This window comes from Hevea brasiliensis, chromosome 13, assembly GCF_030052815.1.
Source record: "Hevea brasiliensis isolate MT/VB/25A 57/8 chromosome 13, ASM3005281v1, whole genome shotgun sequence".
NCBI lineage: Eukaryota > Viridiplantae > Streptophyta > Magnoliopsida > Malpighiales > Euphorbiaceae > Hevea > Hevea brasiliensis.
The window spans coordinates 79,552,568-79,579,478 of NC_079505.1; the positions used below are offsets into that span (position 1 = coordinate 79,552,568).

The 26,911-nt window shown below is 29.9% G+C and overlaps 1 protein-coding gene across 1 annotated transcript; it reads right to left on the reverse strand.

Annotated features, from left to right (window-relative positions):
* Positions 1 to 21,126: 21,126 nt before the first annotated feature.
* On the reverse strand, positions 21,127 to 26,434 carry LOC110660762 (agamous-like MADS-box protein MADS2). The gene is made up of 8 exons (XM_021819183.2): positions 26,056 to 26,434; positions 23,527 to 23,605; positions 23,313 to 23,374; positions 23,083 to 23,182; positions 22,635 to 22,676; positions 22,126 to 22,167; positions 21,648 to 21,784; positions 21,127 to 21,436 (listed from the first exon to the last, which is right to left on the reverse strand). The coding sequence occupies exons 1-8, from the start codon at positions 26,238 to 26,240 to the stop codon at positions 21,355 to 21,357; spliced, it is 729 nt and encodes a 242-aa protein (XP_021674875.2). The 5' UTR covers positions 26,241 to 26,434; the 3' UTR covers positions 21,127 to 21,354.
* Positions 26,435 to 26,911: the final 477 nt, after the last annotated feature.

Below are 26,911 nucleotides of genomic sequence, written 5' to 3' on the forward strand. Positions count from 1 at the left end.
TTTTATTATTCTTTTGGGTTCATGTGGAAAATGAAAATAACATCATAATAATAATAATAATAATAATGAAATTAACTGTTGTCAGGCGTGGATTGGTATGGACTGCCAGTGATCGTCCGATTGAGGGCGCTATCTTAGGCTAGGTGTATTGGCGGCTCAAGTGGCTGAATTAAATCATCACTATTAATTTATTATTATATAATAATTTATTGATATATAAAATTATGATAATAGTATATAATTATTTTTTTATTAAGATAAGACGAAATCATGATAATTTCTTGTTTTATTTTTATAATAATTAAATAAAAAAGTCTATTTTTATACATTATTAAATTTAAATTTTATATATTATTAAATTATATTTTATAATAATACATAAAAGGAAAGGGAGGAGAGCCTCGTATACACCCGCTGCCATGGTGAGATGGGAATTTTTTTGTGGAATTCATGTTCGAGTTAAGTATCTTATCGAGGTGGATCAGATTTTGCTATCCTTACCAATAATTTTTTTTTTATAATAACTGATGTCAATCTGAATGTCAAATCAATTTGTAACATTAAAAAATATATATATATGAGGTACCTAATTTACTAACTAACTATTTTACATTGTATTTGTATTATAATAAAAAAAATTAATTAATTAATAATAATAATAAAATATTTTTTTATATTTAGATAATAAAAGAAAAATATAAAAAGAAAAATGACTTTATAAATAATAAAACTATAATTTTATTTTTAAATTAAAAAATAAAAATTTATATAATATAGAGATATATTTATAATTTTATATATTTTTTTTTTATTTTGAAGAAAAAATAGAAGTGAATAAAATACATTTTTTTTTAATTTTTTTTTTTCTCTTATTTTCTCTCTATCAAACACAAAATGGTGAAAAATAAAATTATTTTGTTCTCAAATTTTCTTTCTTCTCTTCTTTTTTCTCTATTCAAACACAGTGTAATATTCAAATTAGAGATTTATTTAAGAATGTAATCTAGTATAATTTCGATAGAGTTTCCATGATATAAAAAACGCACCTGATTAGAGCCTTATCCTTTAATTTTATAGTCTCAAGGCATTAGGAAGCCATTGTGAAATAAGTGGCAAAAAAATTGGCCTGCTCGACTCTTGTTCCGAGATTCGAGCTTGTACATTAGCCTTAATTAGCTGACTTCCTATATTAGCGCCTGGGTAGGAGCTGTTCGGATATGCTAGATGAGCATATAAGTTGATGTTCGGTAGCTTCTAGGTGGGTTGATGCTTCGCTCAATTTTATCCAAGTGCTTCTCAAACTCAGTGTTGGCCGAGCAATATGATTTTTGGCTGAGTCATCTGCTGTTTGGGTTGATTATTCCTTATGACCATTTGACTCTTTCACTGTCACGTTAGGTGACATGCTGACTTCTGTTGACTTTTTGACTCAGTTTTAAATAGGTTATATCAACAACTTATTATAAAAGATTTTAATTTAATTGTGTATAAATTTATATAAAAATATTTAATTATTAAAAAATTTAAAAAAAAAAAAAACAGTTTTGAGTGAAATAGAAAACGTGCTCCATGTCTTTTTTCTTTTAACTTTCTTTCTTATGTATAACATTTTATATAACATTATTCAACATGAGAGTTTTTTAAAGCTTATAAAGGAATTTTTTTTTTTCATAAAATAGTATATATTTTTTGTCACATTATTAGCTGGAATAGGTAACTTGCAAAATACTCTTTTGAGTATTGTTATTTTATTTATATAAATATGAGATTAATTTTATAATTTATAAAAAAAAAATCATATATATATATAGGAAATATGAAAATTATATGCTTGAGATGTGTCTTTTGGATTTTTTCTTGTTAAATTATATTTTTTTAATGATTAAAACTTTTAATTTAAGGAATTTAATTATGTATACAAACAAAAAAAGTCTAAATCACTCGGGTGTATGTGCTCAAAGTCTTAATCAAAAAATCCAATCGACATCCACCGAATGATCAATGATCAAAGTGATTCCAAAAATTATTGTGACTGTGGTAAATATATAGTTAGCTGAGGTGGTTTACTACTGTCATAAAAATTTAGTACTTATTGGGTTACTATTTGTGTTATAGTACGATTGACTGTACTGTATACTATACTCTTATATACATGGCAGATTATTTATTTATATATTTAATGTATAAAATTATGTAAATAATTTTACAATATAATTTATTTCTGTATTTTTATTAATAAAATTACATACCTAATAATATAAGAAAAATTAAACCAATTTTAAAATAAATGTGATTTTCAAAATTTACAAATACATGCTTATTAATTAACATCATCTAACATTTAGGAGATAATTTAATTGGCTTCCTTAAAAGTGTAGAGAATAAGGAAGTAGTGAGTGCAAGTTTTATCATTTACTCATTTTAAGACTTTCCCTTGTCAATAGGGATGATAATAAGTTGGATTTTTGCAGATATCTAATTTGATCGAATCCTAATAGAATGTGTTGGAGTAATATATAGTCGAGTTTTGGGTTAGTTCAAGTTTGAAATTTAATACTCGTGATGGATTCGAGTCGGGTTCGGGTTTTATGCATTGGGTATCCGTTATCCGAATCCGTTTATATAAATATTTAATTAAATATAAAATATACAGTTTATAATAATATTTATAAATTTTTATATATTTTATTTTATATAAAATAAGATTGAAATATTTTATGAAATTATTAAAATTTTAAAATATAAATTATTAATAAAAATATTTTTTTTATGTAGATTTTTAATTAAAATATATAAAGTTAAATTAATCGGGTTTAGGTAGTTAAGAATGAATTTTAATCGACTTTGAATCAATTCGAGTTTTCAAAATATTAATTGAATTTAGATTCAGGTAAAATGATTTTCATGATATCCTACTTGTTGTTATCCCTACTTATCAATTGTTATCAGTAATCTCTGCACTCGATCACTAATAATAATTATAATTTATTATTTTTTAAAAACAATTTTATTTCACATTAAAATTTAGGTAAAAAACATGAAATTCTAGTATGTTGAAATTATAAATTTTCATAGCTTAAATTAAAAAAAAAAAAAAGGGAAGGAGAAACGAAATTAAGGAAAAAAAGAGAAGAAATGGGTGGGAAGATACAGGTAATATTGTTGTTTCTAAAATGGGAAACGTTAATATCATGGAAAAAGACCAAACAATAGAAGGAAAGACACAGAAAAAACATAAGAGGGAGAGTGGAGCACGGTTTTGTGTATATTTGCATTGGTGAAAGCATCAATGGATTATTTTTCACGTTGCCTGCTTGGCCCAACCCAAATAGCATATAAAGAGGTTAGGTAAGTTGTCTTTTCTTCAAACCCTACACCCACTTGATTGCCCCAGTTTAGAATACTTGATTGTGAAAGCTTGTCTTTAACTGTTGCAGCATATTTTCTTTGCCTTTATGTGATTCATTTCTAAGTTCTTTCTCCAATTGGTGATACTGCTTGCAACCCATCTATTATGTCTTTGTTTATATGATCCAATTAGGAATCTTATTTTGGAGTTTTGTGATTCAATTCTAAGGTTCTTTTTAACTCTTTTTACCGGATGTTAATTAACATTTAATAATAGCTAAACAAATACTAATTATGAACTTTTCTTGCTTGACTGGTTGGGTAAGTTCATTAAGGAATTTCAAGTTCCATAAAGTTAATAAATTTAGTTTTTTTATTTTTTAAATCAAAGATAAAAAGTAATGGAACACAACTAAGCAGAAAAGAGCGTTTATTAATAAAGAGCACTTACTCTACAGGATTACACAAGAAAGATAGAGCTCAAAGAGCTTTGAAGCAATAGAATGAGCTGCCTTATTACAATGTCTCTTAGCAATAATGCCTTGAATAGTCATAGCAGCATTACTTCATTGGAGACCTGATGACAGTCTGCGAGTCTCGTTCAATTGTCACCTTCTGAAAACCTTTAAATATACCCAGCAACATTGCTTCTCTATAAGCAAGGCTTTCTAGAATGAGGGGATCAGACAAATCCTTTATGGAATTGGAACTCCAACCGCAAGGACAACTTTAATGATTCCTGGCAACTGTTGAAATGGATCCTTCATTCTTTTGAGCATAGACCATTGCATCAAAATTTCATTGCCCCCCTCACCAGAGGAATCCAAGAGGAGATATCTTCATGAGGATACCTAATCCCTTCATTTGATGAAGATCCTTGTTGATTGACATTTTGTCTTATCTTTCTTAAAAGTCAAGGAAGTCATTTTCTTCACTTCTAGAGAAGTAATTTATTTCTATGAGATAAATTATTTCCTAGAAAGTGAACTTATCAGGAAGTAGAATGTCTAAACAAAATGAAATATTAATTCCATGAATTTATTATATATATTTTTATTTGATATAGAGTTTAAATCTACAAATTTTAGAGGTAATTTGAATCTTTATCTATCAAAATAGAAATTTTAAACAATCCAATTTACAATGTGCGATTTCACAAAATTTTATCTACAAAAAAAAATTTAAAATGAGAAATTATGATAAATAAGGAATTTCCAACAAGTCATGATTTTTTTTTTATTATTAGTCAAGCTAAATTTCTGTAAAATTCATGAATTTTATGAAATTTCTCATTCAAAAATCCTTCAATCCACATTTCTTTGAAGCAATTGCCTTCCAATCCTTTGAACAAGCTGAAAATTAGTGTTCAAAATATTATTTTTTTACGAGTACGACATTAAATTTGTTAAAATTTATTAAATATATTTATTTATTAATAATTTTGTTTCAATAATAACAAGAAATCGTATTTTTTATGTGATATTCACTCTTTTCAATATAACATTTTACAGTTTTATAGATTGATAATTTTCAACATAAAATTAATAATAAATAAACATAATTTTAATAAGTAAAATAAAAAAAAAATTATCAAGTTGAAGGAAGACGCAACATAATTAATGCCCTTTCTACATAATCTAGGTAAATGATGACATAGTGTTCTGTGCTTGCAACTCTCTATCCCACGCTAATTTTGTCCACTATTCTAGGTACCATTGACTATTGGGTTCCTGTGTAAGCTTTGAGATGAACATGGCCTAAAATCTTTTATTAGTTATAGCCCTTGCAAGATGAACTAGGAGAAAAATTAAGGGACAAAATTGCAAAACAAGCCCATGATTAAGGAAAAGAATATAATTAAGAGATGGGGTCAGATCAGAAATATGTAATGATGGATTAGGTTACTTAATTGATCAAGATGGGATTTACATTTTGGCACATTTGATAAGATTCTTTGTATGTGGAAGGGTTTGATAATGGGTTTCCAAGTGGAAAAGTAAACAAACTTTCTTGAAGAGAAAAAAAAAATGATTAATTAAGGTGATAAATAGATATTTTGTCATATCTTACCTTTGTGTAAGGCATAATATGATTTCGTAGTATACCTAATGAACTTCACCTACTGATAACTCATTAAATACACTACAAGAGATTTTAAAATAATTTTCTTACTTTTTGAAGGTGGTGAGCATTTTTTGTAAGAATTAAAAACTTTTATTTGAAGTTAAACCATATATCAAATTTTCAATCAATTTAAAGTTTCCGTCAATTTTATAAAAATTTCGGCAGAATGCCATTTATAATTGAGAAAAATCAGTTCTTCAAAACCTATGAAAACACTCTCAATAATTTCATTTCTCAATCCCAACCGTCAATATATTCTCAAATCAATACAATTCAATCAAATTTCAACTCAAAATTCATAACTCAAAATTTTTTTTTTCAAATTAATTCAATAAACTCATAAATATTGCATTAAATTAAATTTACATAGACATGTCTTAATCTACAAAAGGAAAATAAAAAATAATATTATTACAAACTTTAATGTACAACTGCTCATTTAACTACTTAGATACATATGAACAAAAGATTATTTACATCAAGTCAAATTTACAAAGGTATAAATAAATACCCGTACAAAAATCTTCAAACTATACTCCCCTATTTCTGTAGCAGCTTACTCTGCTGCTATGTCATTTTCCCTATCTGTGACAGCAAAATTAAGCTATTGCTGAGTAAATTTTACTCAGTTGTGCATAATAAAAATTTAAGATGCGGTGTATAAAATATTTATTGACAAATCATAATTCAAATAATTCACAATTTCTTTTCACAATTTTCAAAGCTTATATAACACAAATTTGATCAAACAATTTAATAAACACAGTGTTACCAATCAATAACACAACTTAGGCCATTACATAAAATTTCTAAATATGTCATTTTATACACCACGACAAGACAAACTTACCCCCCCTCCTCCTAATCGAAATCAATGAGGGAGGTGGCTAGCTAGCTAATGAGTACTCATCTAAACTCACCTCAGACTGGCAAGCCAGAGAGGGAGGAAAATGATCAAATATGAAACTCAACCCCACAAGTGGAGGAGGAAAATTGTAAGGGACTGTCATGCCAAGTGTGAATCAAAAATAATTTCAAATCACAACATTTAAATATCTCATACAAACCACAAATCACATTTTATCTCAAAATTTCTATTTACAAAGTAGGCAACACAATAACTTTCAAATAAAATTCTCAAAGCCAAAATAAATAAAAACTATTCATATTACATACTAAATCAAATTTCAATAAGAAATACTTAAATAAGTTTATTGTGCACAAACCTTGTAATTAGTATTTCCTTATTTCACTCCTGTTGATTCCTTTTCTCGGAAGCACACAATTAAGATGTTTCAATATTTATTGAAATTATGTTTAACCATAATTTTAACAATTAAAATTTGCATTTAAACTTTACTTACATAATCCCATAAATTGAGTTCTTTGTGTTCTTGATTATGGTGGTTACTATTCATTTCACAATTGGGTCAAAATGTTGATTTTTTTTATGCTTAATAGGTATGTGAATTCTAATTACACCCATATATCACATTTTGAGTCTTAATTTTATTGGCATTGATTACCAATTAAAATTTCAAACTCCCTAAGTGACATTTCAAAATTTCAATTTTGGTGTCCTGTTTTACACTGTTCCATTAGTCTAATTACTGCGGGAATTTGGCTAAGTGTCCTTCATTAAAGTTGTTCCTTATGTTAGTAGTATGCCCTAGAGCATATCATTTAGTATGTATCTTGTATATATTTTTATTAATAAAAGGCATTTCCACTTTTCCATTTACATAATATATTTATGTGTAATAGAAAAGGTCCATTGATATTTTGTTAGAAATATTATTCTTAAGTTGTTAAGAATATGAGTGACAATATTTCTAGCACAAAGTATCATAAATAGGTTCACAATCGAGGATACTTCATAATAAGGACATGACTTATCCAGAAAGATTGTATTCATGTTTGTTCCCAAGTTATTTATATGAGATATAAATAAGATGGAATGGTGAGTCTCATGCCATATGACAAACATGATAGGCACTTATAAATGATAAGTAGGCTGAACCAGTGATACTTATGACAAGCACATGGAGTTTACTCTTGTCAATGTTTTGTCATAAATCATATCAGTGCATATAATCTTTAGACCTGAGATAGCACAGTTATCTTGTATATAGGTAGTTTGAGTTTGATACTGCTTTCATACTTGTACTGTGTATGGGTATATGGGCATGTGTTGGCTCCTACTAGTTATATATGGAGGTAGGTGTTGATCAAGATGGAATCAGTTCCTCTAAGTAAATAGAGATACAATCAAATGTTCATAAAATAGTTCTAGATGTTTCAAGTTCATGGACAGTACAGATAGATTTATTCAGAAAAGAGTTTCTAATGAGAAAATCTTTTTAATCAAGAATTGGAATTAAAAGAGAACATAATATTCATAGCAAATGGAGTTTGACATAAACCATGACTCCAGCTTGAGTTGGGATTTTGTAACAGAGAGATTCTAGTGCATGGTAACATATGATTATAGGTTCATTTAAGGTAAACCTTATTACTAATTGGGTGGCCATGGCATGCTATGCTAGGTGTTAACCATGGTCTATGAGGTTCATAAAATGATTTAGAGAAATCATTTATGGTAAGAAAGAGTTCTGATGATATTAAGAGTTGATATCATGTCTCATTGCCAATTAGTGATGAGCCTAATAAGTCACACACATACACAAGTTATCACCTATTTAAATATGATTTAATTAGTTAATTAAAGAGTTTAATTGATTAATTAAATTGGTTTGGTTTGCAATTAAATTGCAAAGTCCCTAGCATGACTTGAAACCAAATCAAGATTATTGGATGTGTAGTATAAATTAAATTTATATTTAAAGTGTTTAAATATGAATTTAATTAATGAGAAATTAATTAATAGATATTAATTAATTAATTTATATTTGATATAAATTAATTAGAAGAAGAAAATAATTATTTTGGGTTAAGAACTCAAAATTAAGACACAGGGGCATTTTGGTCATTTCACAGTGTGACACGTGGCATCATGAGATGGTGACACATGGGATTACACATAAGCTTGCCAAATGTTTTTTAATCATGTAAGATGATTAAAATCAAGATTAAATATAGGTTTGACACTTGGCACAATGTGATTGGGTCACTTAAACCTAGAGCTAATCAAAGGGTGACATGTGGCAAGGGTTTAATGTGTTAACCTAGCTATTTAAGTGTTGTTATGAGAAAATAAAATACAACCAGCAGCCACAATCCTTTGTCACGCCACTTTGAGGGTTTTTATCTCTTCTTCTTCATCTCTTATCAATTCAAAGAGATTAGCCATCAATCTCTTGAATTAAGAACACTAGAAATTATTTCTAGTGTCCTGTTTACATCTTTAATCTCTTAAAAGGCATAACTTGATTTTCTAATTAATAGAAAAAGCTTTAGAAGCTATTCAAGGGCTGCCATAGGTGTTCTTGGTGTGGACAAGCTAGAGGCACAACATCTGGTGTCCTGAAGACGAATCTCAAAGGCGCAGACACGCTGCAGTGCATCAAGAGGTTAGTGTAATCGTTCTTGATTTAATCTAGGGTTCTAAAATTAATCTGATTAATTTTAAAATCTTAAATGGCAAATACAGATCCAAAAACATATTAAAAGAGTTTTAATATGTTGTTTATCATTGAAATCAAATAGATAAAAATAAATCTTGCATGATGCATGTGACCCTAGGTGAAAATTTTTGAATTCAATGGTATAAACTTGTGTTTTTCACGCTTCCGTTCCTTCAATTGGTATCAGAGCCACTATATTTGCTATTTAGATTGATGTTTATATGATTTAATTGTGTGTTTAATCATGAGATCAAGAGTTTATTGCTAGTTGCAAAGTCAAAGTGGCGGCACAAATGATGAACACCATGGTGCGCATGGTTGATGCATCACAATGGTGTGCAAAGGTAAATGGATGGTGAATGTGCAATTGTTGTATGATTTAAGATCCATTTTATGTCTAATTAAATTATTTAATTAGAATTTTTATCACACAATTAAATTATGATTCAAATCAGAATTTTAAAAATTGTTTGAATGTGATTCAAATCTGAATTTTAAAAGTTGTTTGAATGTGATTCAAATCTGAATTTTTAAAGTTGTTTGAATCATATTTAAATCTGATTTTCTAAAATTGATTGAATAAAATTCAGATCTGATTTTTTAAAAAATATTTGAATGTGATTCAAATCTGATTTTTTAAAAAATGTTTGAATGTGATTCAAATCTGAATTTTTAAAGTTGTTTGAATGTGATTCAAATCTGAATTTTTAAATTTGTTTGAATGAGATTCAAATCTGAATTTTTAAATTTATTTGAATCATATTCAAATCTGGATTTTTAAGTTGAATATGAGATATTCAATTTAATTTAAGTATGTATGTTTTATTTAATTGTTAAATAGTGATATGCATGATGGATGATCATGGACTATAAAAGACCAATGTGATTGGATTTATTTCTTTTATATTTCTTTGTGATTGTAAATTAATTAATTAATTTTAATTTATTTTGGGCATGTATTATTAAGTTTGTAATAATTTTTGGGTTGTAATTTCATTTATTTAAGTTCTTGTAAATTCGCCTTGGTATGTCAAGGATTACTATGTAATATTGGATTGCAAGAAGTTCAAGGAGGTCAAGAGCATTGGTGGGACCAGTGGGAGGAATTCAAGATCAAGTGTTGATTATGTACTCCTTCAGCAACTCTTGTAAAATGAATGAATGAAATGCACCTAGGAATACCCTGATTCAATTCTTGGTGGCTCAGAATTGAATCCCTTAGAAAGTCCATGATCATACCATATTTACTGCTTATCCATGAATGCATGAGATGTATGGGAATGTATGCAATTATATGATATATGCATGCTAAATGGATAATGTACAAAGTGAGACCTTAATAGTAAATAGAATGACCATAAAATCTTCCAAACAAATGATTAAGTTGGAAATGCTATAATTAAAGTAATTATAACATAGGCCCTCCATTGGGGCAATTATTTTAAGAAATTTTAAATAGTTGCATAAGATGCAATTTATTTAAGAGATTTTCTTAAGAATAATTGTTAAGCATGAGATGTTGTAAATATGTAAATGGTTTAGTGGCCAATATTGGATGTACCTGAGGACATTAAAATTATTTGCATAATTACTGGCTCAATGGGATCAACTTAACTAATGCAAGATAAGTCAATAATGGATGTACCTGAGATTTTGAGCATTAGGGGCTAGGTAAAGGATTGAACCTCACATGAGATGTGATGGGCAAAGAGTTGCTCACTTATAGTTTATTGTAATTCCAATAATGGATGTACCTGAGGATGATCAATAGAATTATAAGAATTCAATCACCCACTAGAAATCCATCCAACTAGGATTTCCGTTTTCTACTTTGGAAGTGTAGGATTCGCTAAGTTAGTGGGAGGACCAATTTGATTAAAAGACCATAATCATTTTAGTTAATTACATGATACATTTACTAATTAATCTGGTTATTTTCTGCAGTTAATTTTCTGATAAAAATGAGCACAAAACAACCACCACTATCCAATATCCTTGCAAGTATACTTGATCACAATAGGTTGACAGGACCTAAGCTGTCTGATTGGCTAAGAAATTTGAAACTTGTCCTGAACCTTGAACATATAGGATATGTTCTAGATTCAAATGTTCCTGGTCCCTTACCTCCAGAGGCCACACAAGAGGAACATGAAACTTTGGACAAGTGGAAGGAGCATGATATGAGAGCTAAGTGTTACATGCTTGCTTCCATGAGTAATGAGTTACAGAAGCAACATGAGAACATGCAGAGTGCGAGTGAGATCCTCCTTCACCTACAAGAGTTGTATGGTGAGCACAGCAGGAATGCTAGGTATGAGATATCTAGACAGCTATTCCGTATGAGGATGTCTGAGGGACAGAATGATGGGGATCATGTCCACAAGATGATTCGGCTGATTGAGCAGTTGGAACATCTTGACTTCAACATGGATTTCCAACTACAGACGGATTTGATCCTTGATCCCTTCTGAATCTTTTGAATTTTGTGACAAATTTCCATATGACTAAACAGGAATGCACCTTAGCTGGTTTACTCAACATGCTGGTTATTGCCCAAAAGAATATGCCAGGTAATAAAAGAAAAGAGGTAGCTTTGGTTGCATCTTCTTCTGCTGGAAAGTCCAACACGAAGAAGGGCACTAAGAAAAAGAAACTTGATTCTGGTCCTTCCAAGAAAATAGCTAAACAGAAAAGGAAGACCAAAGCTGACAAAGGCAAAGTAAAGTGTTTCCACTGCCAATAGGAAAGTGTTTCCATTGCCAGTAAGAAAGTATTTCCACTGGCTAGAGGATAGCAATCTAAAAGAATGCAATGCCATGGTGAAATCCAACTCAAGTTCAATATATATTTGGCACTTAAGGTTATGTTATGTTGCAGAAGATTGGATTGCAAAATTGGAGAAAATGGGGATTCTATCCTCATTGGGCTCGAGCCTACTCCAACTTGTGAATCTTGCCTTGAGGCAAAATGACTAGATCACCCTTTGTTGGATGAGGGCTAAGAGTGAAAATATTTTAGAGCTAATACATAGTGATGTATGTGGTCCATTTAAAGAAATGGCTAGAGGGGTTTTCATTATTTTATTACCTTTCTGATGATAAATCAAGGTTTGGGTATTTGTATTTGATGAAATACAAACATGAATCTTTGAAAAGTTCAAAGAATTTAAATCAAGTAGAAAATCAAACAGAAAGAATATTAAAGCTCTTCAATCGGATCGTGGAGGTGAATATTTGAGTCTTGAATTTGATGAATACTTGAGAGAGCATGGCATTGTTTCTCGGTGACTCCTCCAGAACGCCACAAATGAATGGTGTATCTGAAGGAGAAATCGTACCCTATTGGATATGGTACGTAGTATGATGAGCTATCTTGATATGTCAATCTTCTTTTGGGGATTTGCATTAGAATCGACTTTGTATATTCGAATAGGATTCCATCAAAATCAGTTTCTTCCACACCTTATGAGATATGGCATGGAAGAAAACCAAGTCTTAAGCATGTTAAGATTTGGGGTTGTCCAAATTATATCAAAAGTGAACAACGATAAATTGGAGACCAGATCAGAAAAAGGTCGATTTGTTGGATATCCAAAAGATAGTTTTGGATATTACTTTATTTGCCTACTTCACAAAAGGTTGTTATAAGTAGAGATGCCACATTTCTTGAACAACAGTTTGTTCAAGAAGGAGGCAAAGGAAGGCAAATAGAGTTAGAATTGGAGAATTCTGACCAACCAACAGATCAGATGGATATAGATCCATCTAGTCAATCAATACTCGTTGATGAAACATCTACAGCTGTTCCTCGTAGAATAACCAGGGTATCTCACCCACCAGTGAGATATGGTTTTCTTCATGAAGAAGAACAAGAGTTGTCTACTCATGAAGAAATAGATCATGGAGATGATCCACTTACCTATGAAGAAGCTATATCATATATAGACTCTTCAAAATGGATTGATGCTATGAAATCCGAGATTGATTCCATGTATAAGAATCAAGTTTGGGATCTTGTTGACCCACCTGAAGCTATTGTACCTATAGGGAACAAATGGGTTTTCAAGAAGAAAATTGGTTCTGATGGAAAGGTAGAGACCTATAAGGCAAGGCTAGTAGCGAAAGGGTTTCGCCAAAGGCAAGGAATCGACTATGAGGAGACTTTCTCACCTGTTGCCATGCTTAAATCAATTAGGATTTTATTAGCAATAGCTGCGTACTATGATTATGAGATTATGCAGATGGATGTCAAAACAGCTTTTCTCAATGGATACATTGAAGAAAACATTTTCATGGAACAACCTAGGGGATTTGAATCCCAAGATAATTCCAAGGTATGCAAGCTAAAGCGATCCATTTATGGGTTGAAACAAGCTTCGAGGAGTTGGAACATCCGTTTTGATGAAGCCATTAAATCCTTTGGTTTTATCAAAAATGAGGATGAGCCATGTGTATATAAGAAGGTTAGTGACAGTGCTATCACTTTCCTTGTCTTATATGTGAATGACATACTATTGATGGGTAATGACACAGGTATGTTGACAACTATAAAGGTATGGTTGTCAAATACATTCTCCATGAAAGACTTAGGGAAGGCAACCTATATTCTTGGGATTTGCATCTATAGAGATAGAGCGAAACGAATAATTAGTTTATCCCAAAGTCTATACTTGGAAAAGGTGTTAAAGAGGTTTAACATGCTTGATTCCAAGAGAGGATTGTTACCAGTGAGACATGGTATCCATCTTTCTAAAGAGATGTCTCCAAAGACACCTGAAGAAAGAGATAAGATGGCCAGATTCCATATGCTTGGCTATTGGAAGTTTAATGTATGCAATGTTGTGTACTAGGCCTGATATCGCATATCTCGTTAGTTTGACTAGCGGTATCAATCCAATCCGGTTTGGAACATCTGGATAGTCATCAAGCATATCCTTAAGTAATTGAGAAGAACTAAGGATTTATTCTTGATTTATGGAGGTGGAGACTTGCAATTGGATGGTTATCTCGATTACGATTTCCAATCGATATTGATGATAGAAAGTCTACCTCTAGATATGTGTTCATTTGTAATGGAGGTGCGATCGGTTGGAAGAGTTCCAAGCAGAGCACGATTGCAGATTCCACTACAGGTCGAGTATATTCTTTGCATCGAGATCTCGCAAAGAAAGTTTTGGATAAAGAAGTTCGTGAGAACTTACAAGAGTTCCTTCCATTGAGTCGCCAGTTCCACTACACTGTGACAATAATGGAGCGATCATGAGCTAAGGAACTAAGGTCTCACCAAAATCCAAACACATAGAAAGGCACTACCATATTATCAGAAATATAGTTGGGCAAGGCAATATAGCGATGCAGAAAAATAACATCAGCTGAAAAATCCTGCTGATCCATTCACTAAGCTTTTGTCACAAGTTCAGTTAGATCGACATCTTGAGAAAATGGGTCTAAGGTATTGTAATGAATGGCTCTAGTGCTAGTGGGAGATTGTTAGTAGTATGCCCTAGAGCATATCATTTAGTATGTATCTTGTATATATTTTTATTAATAAAAGGCATTTCCACTTTTCCATTTACATAATATATTTATGTGTAATAGAAAAGGTCCATTGATATTTTGTTAGAAATATTATTCTTAAGTTGTTAAGAATATGAGTGACAATATTTCTAGCACAAAGTATCATAAATAGGTTCACAATCGAGGATACTTCATAATAAAGACATGACTTATCCAGAAAGATTGTATTCATGTTTGTTCCCAAGTTATTTATATGAGATATAAATAAGATGGAATGGTGAGTCTCATGCCATATGACAAACATGATAGGCACTTATAAATGATAAGTACGCTGAACCAGTGATACTTATGATAAGCACATGGAGTTTACTCTTGTCAATGTTTTGTCATAAATCATATCAGTGCATATAATATTTAGACCTGAGATAGCACAGTTATCTTGTATATAGGTAGTTTGAGTTTGATACTGCTTTCATACTTGTACTGTGTATGGGTATATGGGCATGTGTTGGCTCCTACTAGTTATATATGGAGGTAGGTGTTGATCAAGATGGAATCTGTTCCTCTAAGTAAATAGAGATAAAATCCTATGTTCATTTAATTGTTCTTGATGTTTCAAGTTCTGCCAGACAGATAGATTTATTCAGAAAAGAGTTTCTGATGAGAAAATCTTTTTAATCAAGAATTGGAATTAAAAGAGAATATAATATTCATAGCAAATGGAGTTTGACATAAACCATGACTCCAGCTTGAGTTGGGATTTTGTAACAGAGAGATTCTAGTGCATGGTAACATATGATTATAGGTTCATTTAAGGTAAACCTTATTACTAATTGGGTGGCCATGGCATGCTATGCTAGGTGTTAACCATGGTCTATGAGATTCATAAAATGATTTAGAGAAATCATTTATGGTAAGAAAGAGTTCTGATGATATTAAGAGTTGATATCATGTCTCATTGCCAATTAGTGATGAGTCTAGTAAGTCACACACATACACAAGTTATCACCTATTTAAATATGATTTAATTAATTAATTAAAGAGTTTAATTGATTAATTAAATTGGTTTGGTTTGCAATTAAATTGCAAAGTCCCTAGCATGACTTGAAACCAAATCAAGATTATTGGATGTGTAGTATAAATTAAATTTATATTTAAAGTGTTTAAATATGAATTTAATTAATGAGAAATTAATTAATAGAGATTAATTAATTAATTTATATTTGATATAAATTACTTAGAAGAAGAAAATAATTATTTTGGGTTAAGAACTCAAAATTAAGACACAGGGGCATTTTGGTCATTTCACAGTGTGACACGTGGCATCATGAGATGGTGACACGTGGCATCATGAGATGGTGACACATGGGATTACACATAAGCTTGCCAAATGTTTTTTAATCATGTAAGATGATTAAAATCAAGATTAAATATAGGTTTGACACTTGGCACAATGTGATTGGGTCACTTAAACCTAGAGCTAATCAAAGGGTGACATGTGGCAAGGGTTTAATGTGTTAACCTAGCTATTTAAGTGTTGTTATGAGAAAATAAAATACAACCAGCAGCCACAATCCTTTGTCACGCCACTTTGAGGGTTTTTATCTCTTCTTCTTCATCTCTTATCAATTCAAAGAGATTAGCCATCAATCTCTTGAATTAAGAACACTAGAAATTATTTCTAGTGTCCTGTTTACATCTTTAATCTCTTAAAAGGCAGAACTTGATTTTCTAATTAATAGAAAAAGCTTTAGAAGCTATTCAAGGGCTGCCATAGGTATTCTTGGTGTGGACAAGCTAGAGGGACAACATCTGGTGTCCTGAAGACGAATCTCAAAGGCGCAGACATTTGCGATTGCATCAAGAGGTTAGTGTAATCGTTCTTGATTTAATCTAGGGTTCTAAAATTAATCTGATTAATTTTAAAATCTTAAATGGCAAATACAGATCCAAAAATATATTAAAAGAGTTTTAATATGTTGTTTATCATTGAAATCAAATAGATAAAAATAAATCTTGCATGATACATGTGACCCTAGGTGAAAATTTTTGAATTCAATGGTATAAAGTTGTGTTTTTCACGCTTTCGTTCCTTCACCTTATTGTCTTATCTTTAATTTTCTTTTTGAATCACTCCATTTGGAGTTTTGTAACCCAAGATATGAGCATTTTACTAAGGCTGGCCGAATAGGTTCAACCCAAACTTTCTAAGCATTTTATTTATTCTGGCAGTTTTAAACAACTAATTTTGGATGGCAAAATGACTTAGTTATGGGCAGAATTTGAGTTGGTGTTTTCCATGAAAGTTGTAGTGCTATGTCATACCTTTCCAATGCTACAAAAATTAGGTCATTTGGATCTGTATAGCCTAAGTTATGGCCAAATGAATTCATTTTGTCATTTTTGTACAGTGGCAGTACACAATATCTGGATTTAACCTAATTATTCACTGTCTAAATGTCATTTGCTAGGCATGGTTTCTAAATGAAAAATGTGTCCTTATGTGTTTATTTTCATTCTCAATTAGCCTCACACCAATTGAATGGGTAAAATTCCAGTTTTGGTCCCTAAAAGGGACCTAGGTCAAACTACCAAATTGGAACTCCTAACCAATCCGAATTGTATTGAGTTTCTACCGATTCAAATACATCACAAATGACTCCAAATGACATTTCAAACCTCAATTAGGTTCTCTTACATCAATTGTAAATTTTCTCTAAATTTTTCCCAAACCCTAAGTACCAAGAACCCTAATTATGTAATTCATGCAACTAATGAGATTAAAGTGCATAATCTACATCTATACACTTAGTTATACTTGGTGACCCCTTTAATTTCATCAAACTCAACCAATTTCAACTCCCCCAAAGGTTGGCCGAATTTCACAATTAGTCCCACAAGTTGGTTTTGTTTAATTTTTCCACAATTTCTAGACAAATTCATGCACATAAACAAAATTCTAAAGAGAAATTAAGTGTTTAATTACTAACCTTTGTATAGCTTTTCAATCTTCAATTTCTTTAACTTTTTCCTCTTTCTTTCTTCTTCAATCTTCTTTCCAAGGCTTAAAATCAAGTTTGGATTAGGAAATTTAGGGAATTCATGGTGGGAATTAGGGTTTCTAAAGCTCAAAATTGAGCTTTAATGGAGGAAAAGAAAAAAAAAATTTGAGAGAGAAGAGAGGAGAGGAGGTAGCGGCCAAATTAGAGAAGAAGACCCAATTTTTAATTTCCTTTATTTAGTTATTTTTATGGTTATTTATTCAATTTTTAACTTAGTAAAAAATAATTTTAAATTAAAATTGATTTTGATGTCATTATGGTGAGGTAATAATTCATTTTCTTTTCTTTTTCTTTTTCTTTAATTTTTTCATTGTTCTTTAATTTAATTCTCTATTTCAAAATTTTCATTCCTCCGATTTTATTGGACAGTTAGGTCAGGAATCATCTCTATGGGTGAATTGACCAATTTGCCCCTCGTCGGATTGATCCGATTTTCAAATAATTTGATATTTCTTCCGGAGCTCTGACCTAATTATTTGACCTCCTTATCAGCTCTTTCTGGGATTTTCTTTTTTCCACTAGGTTCGCAATAGTCCTTAGGACTGCGGCATCACAATTTTTCGTTCAAAATTAGGGCTAGAACTGACCTCGCAGTCACTTCCCGAAAAGGTCACCCATCACTGTAACCATCGGCTCATTTAACTTTTTATGCTTTGTTTTTCTTATTTATACTTAACTTACTAGTAATCACTATTAATTTTCATTCAGAGCTTTTCTAAGTGTCTTAATTGTGGTTCTAATCCCCTTAATTGTCTGAACCAACACCGATCACCGAAACAGTATAATTTACCAGGCTATACAAATAGGGGTGTTACACATCTCATTATAGGTTTATTTTAGACGTATGCTCATAGAACTATTCTAAGTAATAAAATATTTGGATAAGTAAAGATTGGGTTATAATTGCCGCTCCATCTATTATTTATTTATTCGTCGAATATATTATTTTATATTTGAATTTTATTAAAAAAATCTCATTACGCTCTGAATTTTTAAAACATTTCATAATACTTCGATAAAATGGAATTAAGATATTCTTAAGACTCAAATTAAAGAGCATAAACTCTAATCGTACTAACATAGTGATCTACTTATTAGAATTCAAAGGGTATCTCAATTTTACTTTTACAAGAGTTGAAATATATTATGGGACGATTATAAGAGTTGAGATGTATTATGAAACGTTTTAAAAGTTCAAAGTGTCACCAAATTTTTTTAATAAAATTTAGGAGTAAACTTATCTATTCAGTCTTATTTATTTATTTTGTTAAAAACAATTTTTTCTTATGTTAATTAATGAGGAAATTCTTTGAAGGGAAAACAATTCGTGATGAAATTCAAATAAAATAATATACACATTAACAATCTAAACTTTTGACTATGAAATTTAAATAAATAAAATCTAAACAATTAAAAAAATAAATCCTTTTATTTACTTCATTTTTCATGACTATATGCTCACTTTTATAGTAAATTTAATTCGCTTCAAAATCATAAGTACTATAAATAGAAAATAAATACTATCAAACCACTAACTAAGTTATTAAGATATATAACAATTTATCTATTTAACAACATTTTATCAATTATAAATTACTTTTGCACGAATTAATTTTTAATTTTAATAAAAATTTTTAATTTTATAATCATAACCTTTGAAATTTAATTTAATTTTAGCAATCAAGTTCTTGGCATAATGATAAAAAATTTACATTTTATTAATATGCTACATGTTTTTTATTAAAACTTTTTTTTTTTGAAAAAAATAGAATTCACAACCAACCATCAAATAACAAAGACCATTGGTTAATTGCAACTTGCAAGTCCATATTTTAGTCATTTGAGCCCAATTATTCAACGCCCTCAGCCCATATGGTGGATATGATTTTTTTGATAAATTATAAATTAGTCCTTTGATGCCCATTAATTAATTCTTATATTTTTAAAACTTACCTATTTAGTCCTTAAGATTTTAATAAACACATATTAATCCCATCGCTGAACTCACAATTAAATTATTATTAATTTAAGCAAAAATATTAATATGTCCTTTACTATATTTTCTATTTGAAATAATTTAGTTTCTAAAATTTAATCAAATTTACATATTAGTCCCTATAAATTATAATGATTAAAAATATAGATTAATTATTTTAAGGTTCTTATAAATTTTGGTTAATTACAAAATTATTTAAATATTTTACAAAATAATCCCTAAATATTATAACTACTTACAAATAAGCCCTTATATTTTGTAATTATTAAACATATAAGGATTATTTTGTTAATAGTTATAATTATTAAAGTTTTAATTAATTACTTTAACATCCTCAAATTTTTTTTAATTATAAATTCATCCTTATATTTTAACAATATAATATAAAACATAAATAGTTAATTTTGTAATTAATAGTTATTTTGTAAAATTAACTGTGTTAAAAATTTTAACATGTATTTACAAATTTTTAATTTATAAAATTCAAAAACTTAAACAATTAAAATTTTTAATTTTGCCACACCAAGACTATTTTGATGATAAATTAAATTCTCAAGAATTATTTTATTTCGTATTGAAATTCATAAATAAAGGACATTCTAATGCACACACTAATCTATAGATTTATTAAAATGTCAAGAACTAAATATATGAATTTTAAAAATGCAGGAATTAAAGTTTCCAAATCTCATAGACTAAATTATAATTTTTTTTTTATTTTTTTTAATCAGAATATTATGATTGTATTTTGGTATATGATGACTGAATTTAGTAAAGAATTATTCAACATAATATTTTTGTACATCTTTGATCGATGATATTGGACTAAGTTTAGAGAAAACTTATTCGAAAAAATTCTAGTAATTTATTATTAGCATGAGTCTCACCTACTTGAAGAATTATGCAAAAGATATTATAATATATCATCTAAAAAGTATTTTGTCTAAATCATATGAAAATGCAATCAACCCAATATTAAACATTTAAACATGGAACCCTTGGACGGAAGCAAGTTTTTGGAAGTAAGATAAGGTATTTTAATGTAATTAAGATATATGAACTTATTTGGAAGGGAAATTTTATGAAAAGTAAGGTTTTTGAGGTTTTTAAAATCTCTGAAATTCTCAATTTCTAACCCATGAAATTGGAGTGTTTAAAAAGTTTTTATAAATTAAATATAAGTTATTACTAACCCTTACATCCATATACTTAATCCAAACAATATAAGGTTAATAAATCATCATTTATCTTACCTTATCTTTTATTATTTTACCTTACCTTACTAAAAAATAAAAAAAATAAAAAAAAAAAAAACTTACTTTACCTCCTTACACTCTCTCAAGCGAAATGGTAGTTTCAAAATCTCAACTATCTTTCTACCAGACACCATTGGCTTTCCTAGGTTATATATATATATATATATATAAACTTATTGCCTTTAAAAGGGGGAAAAAGAGCCTTCTAGCACATTAGTAAAGAATTTTTGTTCAATATGATTTTAGGAAAATACAAGCCATGATGCATCACATATATAAATACGGCATTTGTCTTTAATGTTATGGCACATTACAAATTACCATTTACTTAATTATTGTCTTCAATAATGATGATTACAAGTTACATAATGCACAGATCACAACCAGAAATAAAAGATCTTATGATGGTTTTTCCAAATAGTCATGGAAATATTATGATCTTACATATATGTGAATTAATTACCCAAGTCAAAGCATAAACCCAGGAATGAATCCATTGAGATCATGTGTCTGGGAAACATTATCCTCATCTGCACCCTCAGGATTGTATCTGTAACCAATGAAAAATGCAATATGAGTATTGATTAATACTGGGTCATTAGCAAAAATTGAAATACAGAATAAATTTTGAAGATTATGAGTTTTAATTCAATGGTACTGAAGTCGTTTTCAAAATTGTAAGATATTAAATCTGAGGCTGATCTAGAGTCAATTGTACCAAAAAAGGTAGATTTTGAAGGTTGTTAAAATTAATTAAGTACCCAATTTGCAGAGTGGAATTTCCTCCCTTGGGCTGGAAGAACCCATCTGAATGAGCTGGTAGGCGGCTATATGGAATCGTATGTCCTCCACCTTCCCATGCTAGTCGAAGGGGAACTTGCCCACTACCTTCTTCCAACTGATCAAAGTGCAGGTATTAATCAGTCATCAGCAAATGAAAAGTTGTTGAAGACTTAAAATTTTCAATGCCCAAAACTTAGTGAAACTGAGAATTTGCGGATAATCAAATAAACAATTGAGAAAGCTTCTTTCTGAGCAATTGCTTGTTTATAAAGCGAATTAGGCCAGAAGGGTGGAGGAATTTTTTTTTTTTTTTTTTCATTAATTGACTTTGATTGGAATTAACTTCATAAGTAATGAATTCAAAATTACTAAACTCAATGATTATTAATAAATTCTAGATGAATTCAGAATATATGATATACGCTAGCTTGTGAAACCAGATAGCCCCCTACATACCTTCCTTTTCAAGGCTTTGTTGGTTTCAATCAGCAAACGTTCCTACATAACAAGAATGCAGAACATATCAAGAACTTGTTATAATTTAAGGTCATTTTATAAAAATGTCCCTGAGGTTAAGTAAAATTTATAAATTCCAGAATTTCGATCAAACATAAATTTTTGAAACAATGTTTTCAAAGAATATAGAAAGCTAACAAAATTCTAAATTCACAAATTATCTCTCTTTGTGTGTCAATCAAACATAAAATTTAAAATCTCAAATGAAAATTGTTTGACATTGCAGAACCCAAATCACAAACTACAACTGACTGGGTTTTTCAGAGGAGAATATTGGAGGCAAGGGGCCAAGAGAGTCAAGGCTACGTTTGGTGGTTGATGTAAGGGAAATAATTGAAATAAATTTGTGAATTTTACCTAATTTCGGAGACTTTTTTTTTTTTGCAAAATACCCTAATTTTAAAGCTTATCGATCAAAATTAAAAACATATAAATGGAGGAATGAGTACCTTGTTTTGAAGATCAGCAAGTTGATCAAGCATGAATTGAGTCTGAAAAGCAAAAGGAACAGAAAATAAGAAAAAAAATAAAATAACTTGTATATACATTAATTTTTTAGAAATATTATATAGTTTTTTAATATAATTGATAAAATCTCGAGTCCTAAGATCCTTATATTTTATAATAACTAAGAAATCAACAGAAACTCCAGTTTGATTTATTTTCCTAATAGAAAAGAGTGATATATTAATAATTACATTTTCTTGTATATTAAATTGCATTTAAATTATAATCTACTTAATCACTTTATATATTGAATTACAGTGTTTACAAATTTCTTTTTTTTTTCCTTTTAATTTCAATGAAATCATAATCTCTTTACATTGTTCTAAAGATTTTCAAATCTCCGAATTGAATCAAATCGTGCTCAGCCCTAGGATAACCTATTATACTTACCATTGTTAACCTGATTTGCTTGAGGGATGTTTCCAACTGAAGCTCAAGCTGCTCAAGCTCCTTGGTATTTAGAGGACCCAAATCTTCCCCAAGCAGGTTCCTGCATATATTAACGTTCGTGATCATTAATTAGCCAGTCATCTGATTTAGTTATTGAAAAAAGAACAAAAAAAGGTTTAATCAAATAAAATATTAGAGTATATGTGTGGCAAAAGGTATATAATAATCACCTCTGAGATCGCTGTAAGACCTCAACTCTAGCTTTAAGCTTCAGATACTCCTGGTAGTTGCTCTACACAACAAGCTCATATTATATATAGTAATTGAACATGCATTAATGGGAGGTGTAATTAAAGTCAAAAGACAAATATAAAAAGTTTTGATTCAATAATATCAAAATAAAATTAAGTAGAATTGCCTAGATGTGTGTGTATATATATACACCTGTGTCTCGTAGCCTGGTTGGCTGGCTTCCAGTCCACCATAACTGCACTTCTGGTACCTTTCAAGTGTTCTCATCATGCTGACAGATAATAAAAGAATCATGAAAAAAAAAACTTATTATTCAAATAAATGTGTCCAATATTATATTCCAAACCAAAAGGTGAATGAAGTGTGTTTTCAAAATATGTTTGATTATATAAGCTGTATAATATTTTGTTCCGTAATGTATTTCTCTATGAAGTTCCTTGAGTTTTGCTTTGTCAAGTGACAGTGATGTATTAATAAGGTTTTGTGTAAACACAGGAAAAATGAATTTAGAGTTGGGATCTAATCAATGCAGTTCGATGGTACATTAAACGAAATTTCTCATTCCCCTCCAATCAATAAGGACTTGCACCCGCCAATCAAGAGCAGTCTGATTGTTTTTCTATACCTTTAAAGTATACGGAGTGGGAAGGTCTCAAATTCAAATCTATTCATCTATCTCTTCTAAGATTATTCACCATTGAAAATGCCAACCCTCATTGTTATCAATGAACTTAGACATCCCTTCTCTCCTTTGAAAAGTTAATAATACTGGAGAGCCACCAAAGGGAACCGAAGAAACAGAAGGCACCATCAGATATGAAAGCAATTTTGAATGCTAAGAGCCATACTAGGAGATTTCACAATACTCATCGCACTAAGATTAAGCCACTTGATTTTCATTTGAAGGTTCAAAAGTACCTCCAGAGACGTACAGGGCTTTAGGTGGACCTGAGAAGAGATCCAAGTGCCCTCTTCGACAATTTTAGTCACTCAAACTAGTACATGCTTTATTATTCTCATAATCATGTATGTATCAAACGAAGTGATTATACTTGAAGGGTAATTAGACAAGCATGCTGCCTATAAAAAAATAAATAAATAAATAAACAAGCATTCTAGTTATAGGCAAATTATTGGACACAAGTCTTCATGCATTTAAGAAAAAAAATGTATTTGCGTGGCAACTGTTGCCAACACATGATGATAGGAGGAAAATTGACCCTAACATGAAATCTACGTGCAGGACTATATACATATATATATATATATATATATATATATATATATATATGAAAACAATATTAGTAGACAAAATAACTCTTTGTAGCTCATAATCAAATGTTTGTCTCATAGCATAGAAGATTAAGAGTTTAAATCCTAATCTCTCTCCTATTTATAATTTCTACAGTAAAATAAATGTATTAATATCCAAACTGGAATAAAAATGGCATATAGAAAGGGGGAAACCCAAAGAAAAAGAAAACAATGGAAGCATGAAATCTTGGCTGAGCTATAAGTATATGAAAGCTCACAAAGGAAGACACTGTGATAGTGATCATACAGCAATGAAACAGATACAGATGTTTAATTCTTATAATAAAATTTGTCTGAGATATATAGATTAATGAGAAAGCTGTAGGTTGCTAGCCCAAACATGTGAAATGAAGTTTTTGTCTTGGTATGCTATTTCAGTTTTTTGTTGTACTATATTAGGGTTTCTGTCAGATATAGCTTTAGCTGAAGACATGCAGCTCTCAAATTAAGAATATTCTGCTAAAAGAAGAAAGAATGAAGAAACAAAAAGAGATATATCTCTTCTTCTTCTTGATCTTTTTCAAGAAAATGTCTTCCAAATTATTTTGAAGCAACTTTGAAGGTTTTGATAAATATATATATATATATATATATATATATATATATATATATATTAAACCCTCTTTTGTTGCGGCACAACAAAGTCCAGCAGTCTTACACTGCATAACATCACATCGCCTGCACTAAATCTCAACAGTGATGAACCATTTAGGCTCGCTTGTAGAGTTGTAGCTTAGGAAAGTAATAATTAATTAAGATCTTAATGGTTCACATGATAGGATTTACTACGCAGGACAAGTGAGATACCATTAATCAATATGAACTCAGATTCAACCAAAATGGTAAAAAAAAATAAAAGAAAAAACGAGAGAGAAATCAAAGAAAGATAATAAACATCAAAAGCGAGGACCCAGAAAGATGTTATCCATAGGTTAAAAAGATGACCTATATCACTGAAAACACGACAATTAGATTGCAATTAAATGTTGTACTTAATACACAAATCTGGAAATCAATTAAATAGGACCAAAGAAATACAGAAGAAAAGAAAAGAAATATGTATAGATCTCAAGTACAGATCGCCACTTTCTCTTCAAATGCTATGCTAAATCATCAAAACCAGACAGAATCCAACAAATCAGAAGCAGAACCACTTGATTGAAGATAAAGAAAAGGATATGTTTATGAACATGAAATCGTCTGAAAGCCTAGAAGTAGGTCAAAACAAGAATTGGGTTCTTAAAAAGCACAGATCTTGCACATAAATATAACACCATCAGACGTACTATATATATATACTCATAATAAATATGTCTATGTTAAATGTGTGTCGGAGTGTGTGTGTGTATGTGTGTGAGGGAGAGAGAGAGAGAGAGAGAGAGAGAAAGAGAGATGGTGTAGGTATACTTGGAAGTGCTACAGAACTCATAGAGCTTGCCACGATTGGAGAAGATGATGAGAGCAACCTCAGCATCACAGAGAACTGAGAGTTCATAAGCTTTCTTAAGCAATCCATTTCTCCTCTTACCAAACGTGACCTGCCTGTTAATTTTGTTCTCTATTCTCTTCAACTCCACTCTTCCTCTCCCCATGTTCTCTCTTTCTTCTAAAACAAACTGAAGAAGCTAGCACACGCAATTCCTCTCACCCAAGCTGCTTTTTTTAGTCTGGGTTAAGAGAGAGAAAACTTTTCAAGAGCCAAGGGTTTTTAAGGGTACTCTTCAAAGAGATAAAGAGATAAAAAGAAGGAAATTATGGGAACCTGGCAGTGGGATATGTATTAAATTTAATATATGATTATATTTTATGCATATACTACTGTTTCTGTATCTAACTAACTGTCCCTTTCTATGGCCTTTTGCTCAGTTAAAAAAAAAAAAATCCAAGGTTTTCACTGTTTTATCCACAAAGTCTCTGCAGCTACCTGACATTTTGTTAATCTCTCTTTCTTCTATGCATTGTGCAAATAATGGAAAATACTTAATTACACTACCTCTGGGCATCACTTTTTGAGTTATTAAAAAACACTGCGCATAATTACTTGTAAAAGTAACTTAATTTTAATTTTTTTTATGAAATTTATTTAATTTTTAATTTAATTTTATAAAAATTACTTTAATCAAAAATTAAAGATTTTGAAGTGAACCTGTTAATCTATCGACTATTTTACAAATAAAAATATCTAATTAGTAATATTGATGGCGAAGAGAAGAAAAGAAAAGAGTTTGACGACGAGAAAAATAGCTATATGCTTTTTATATAT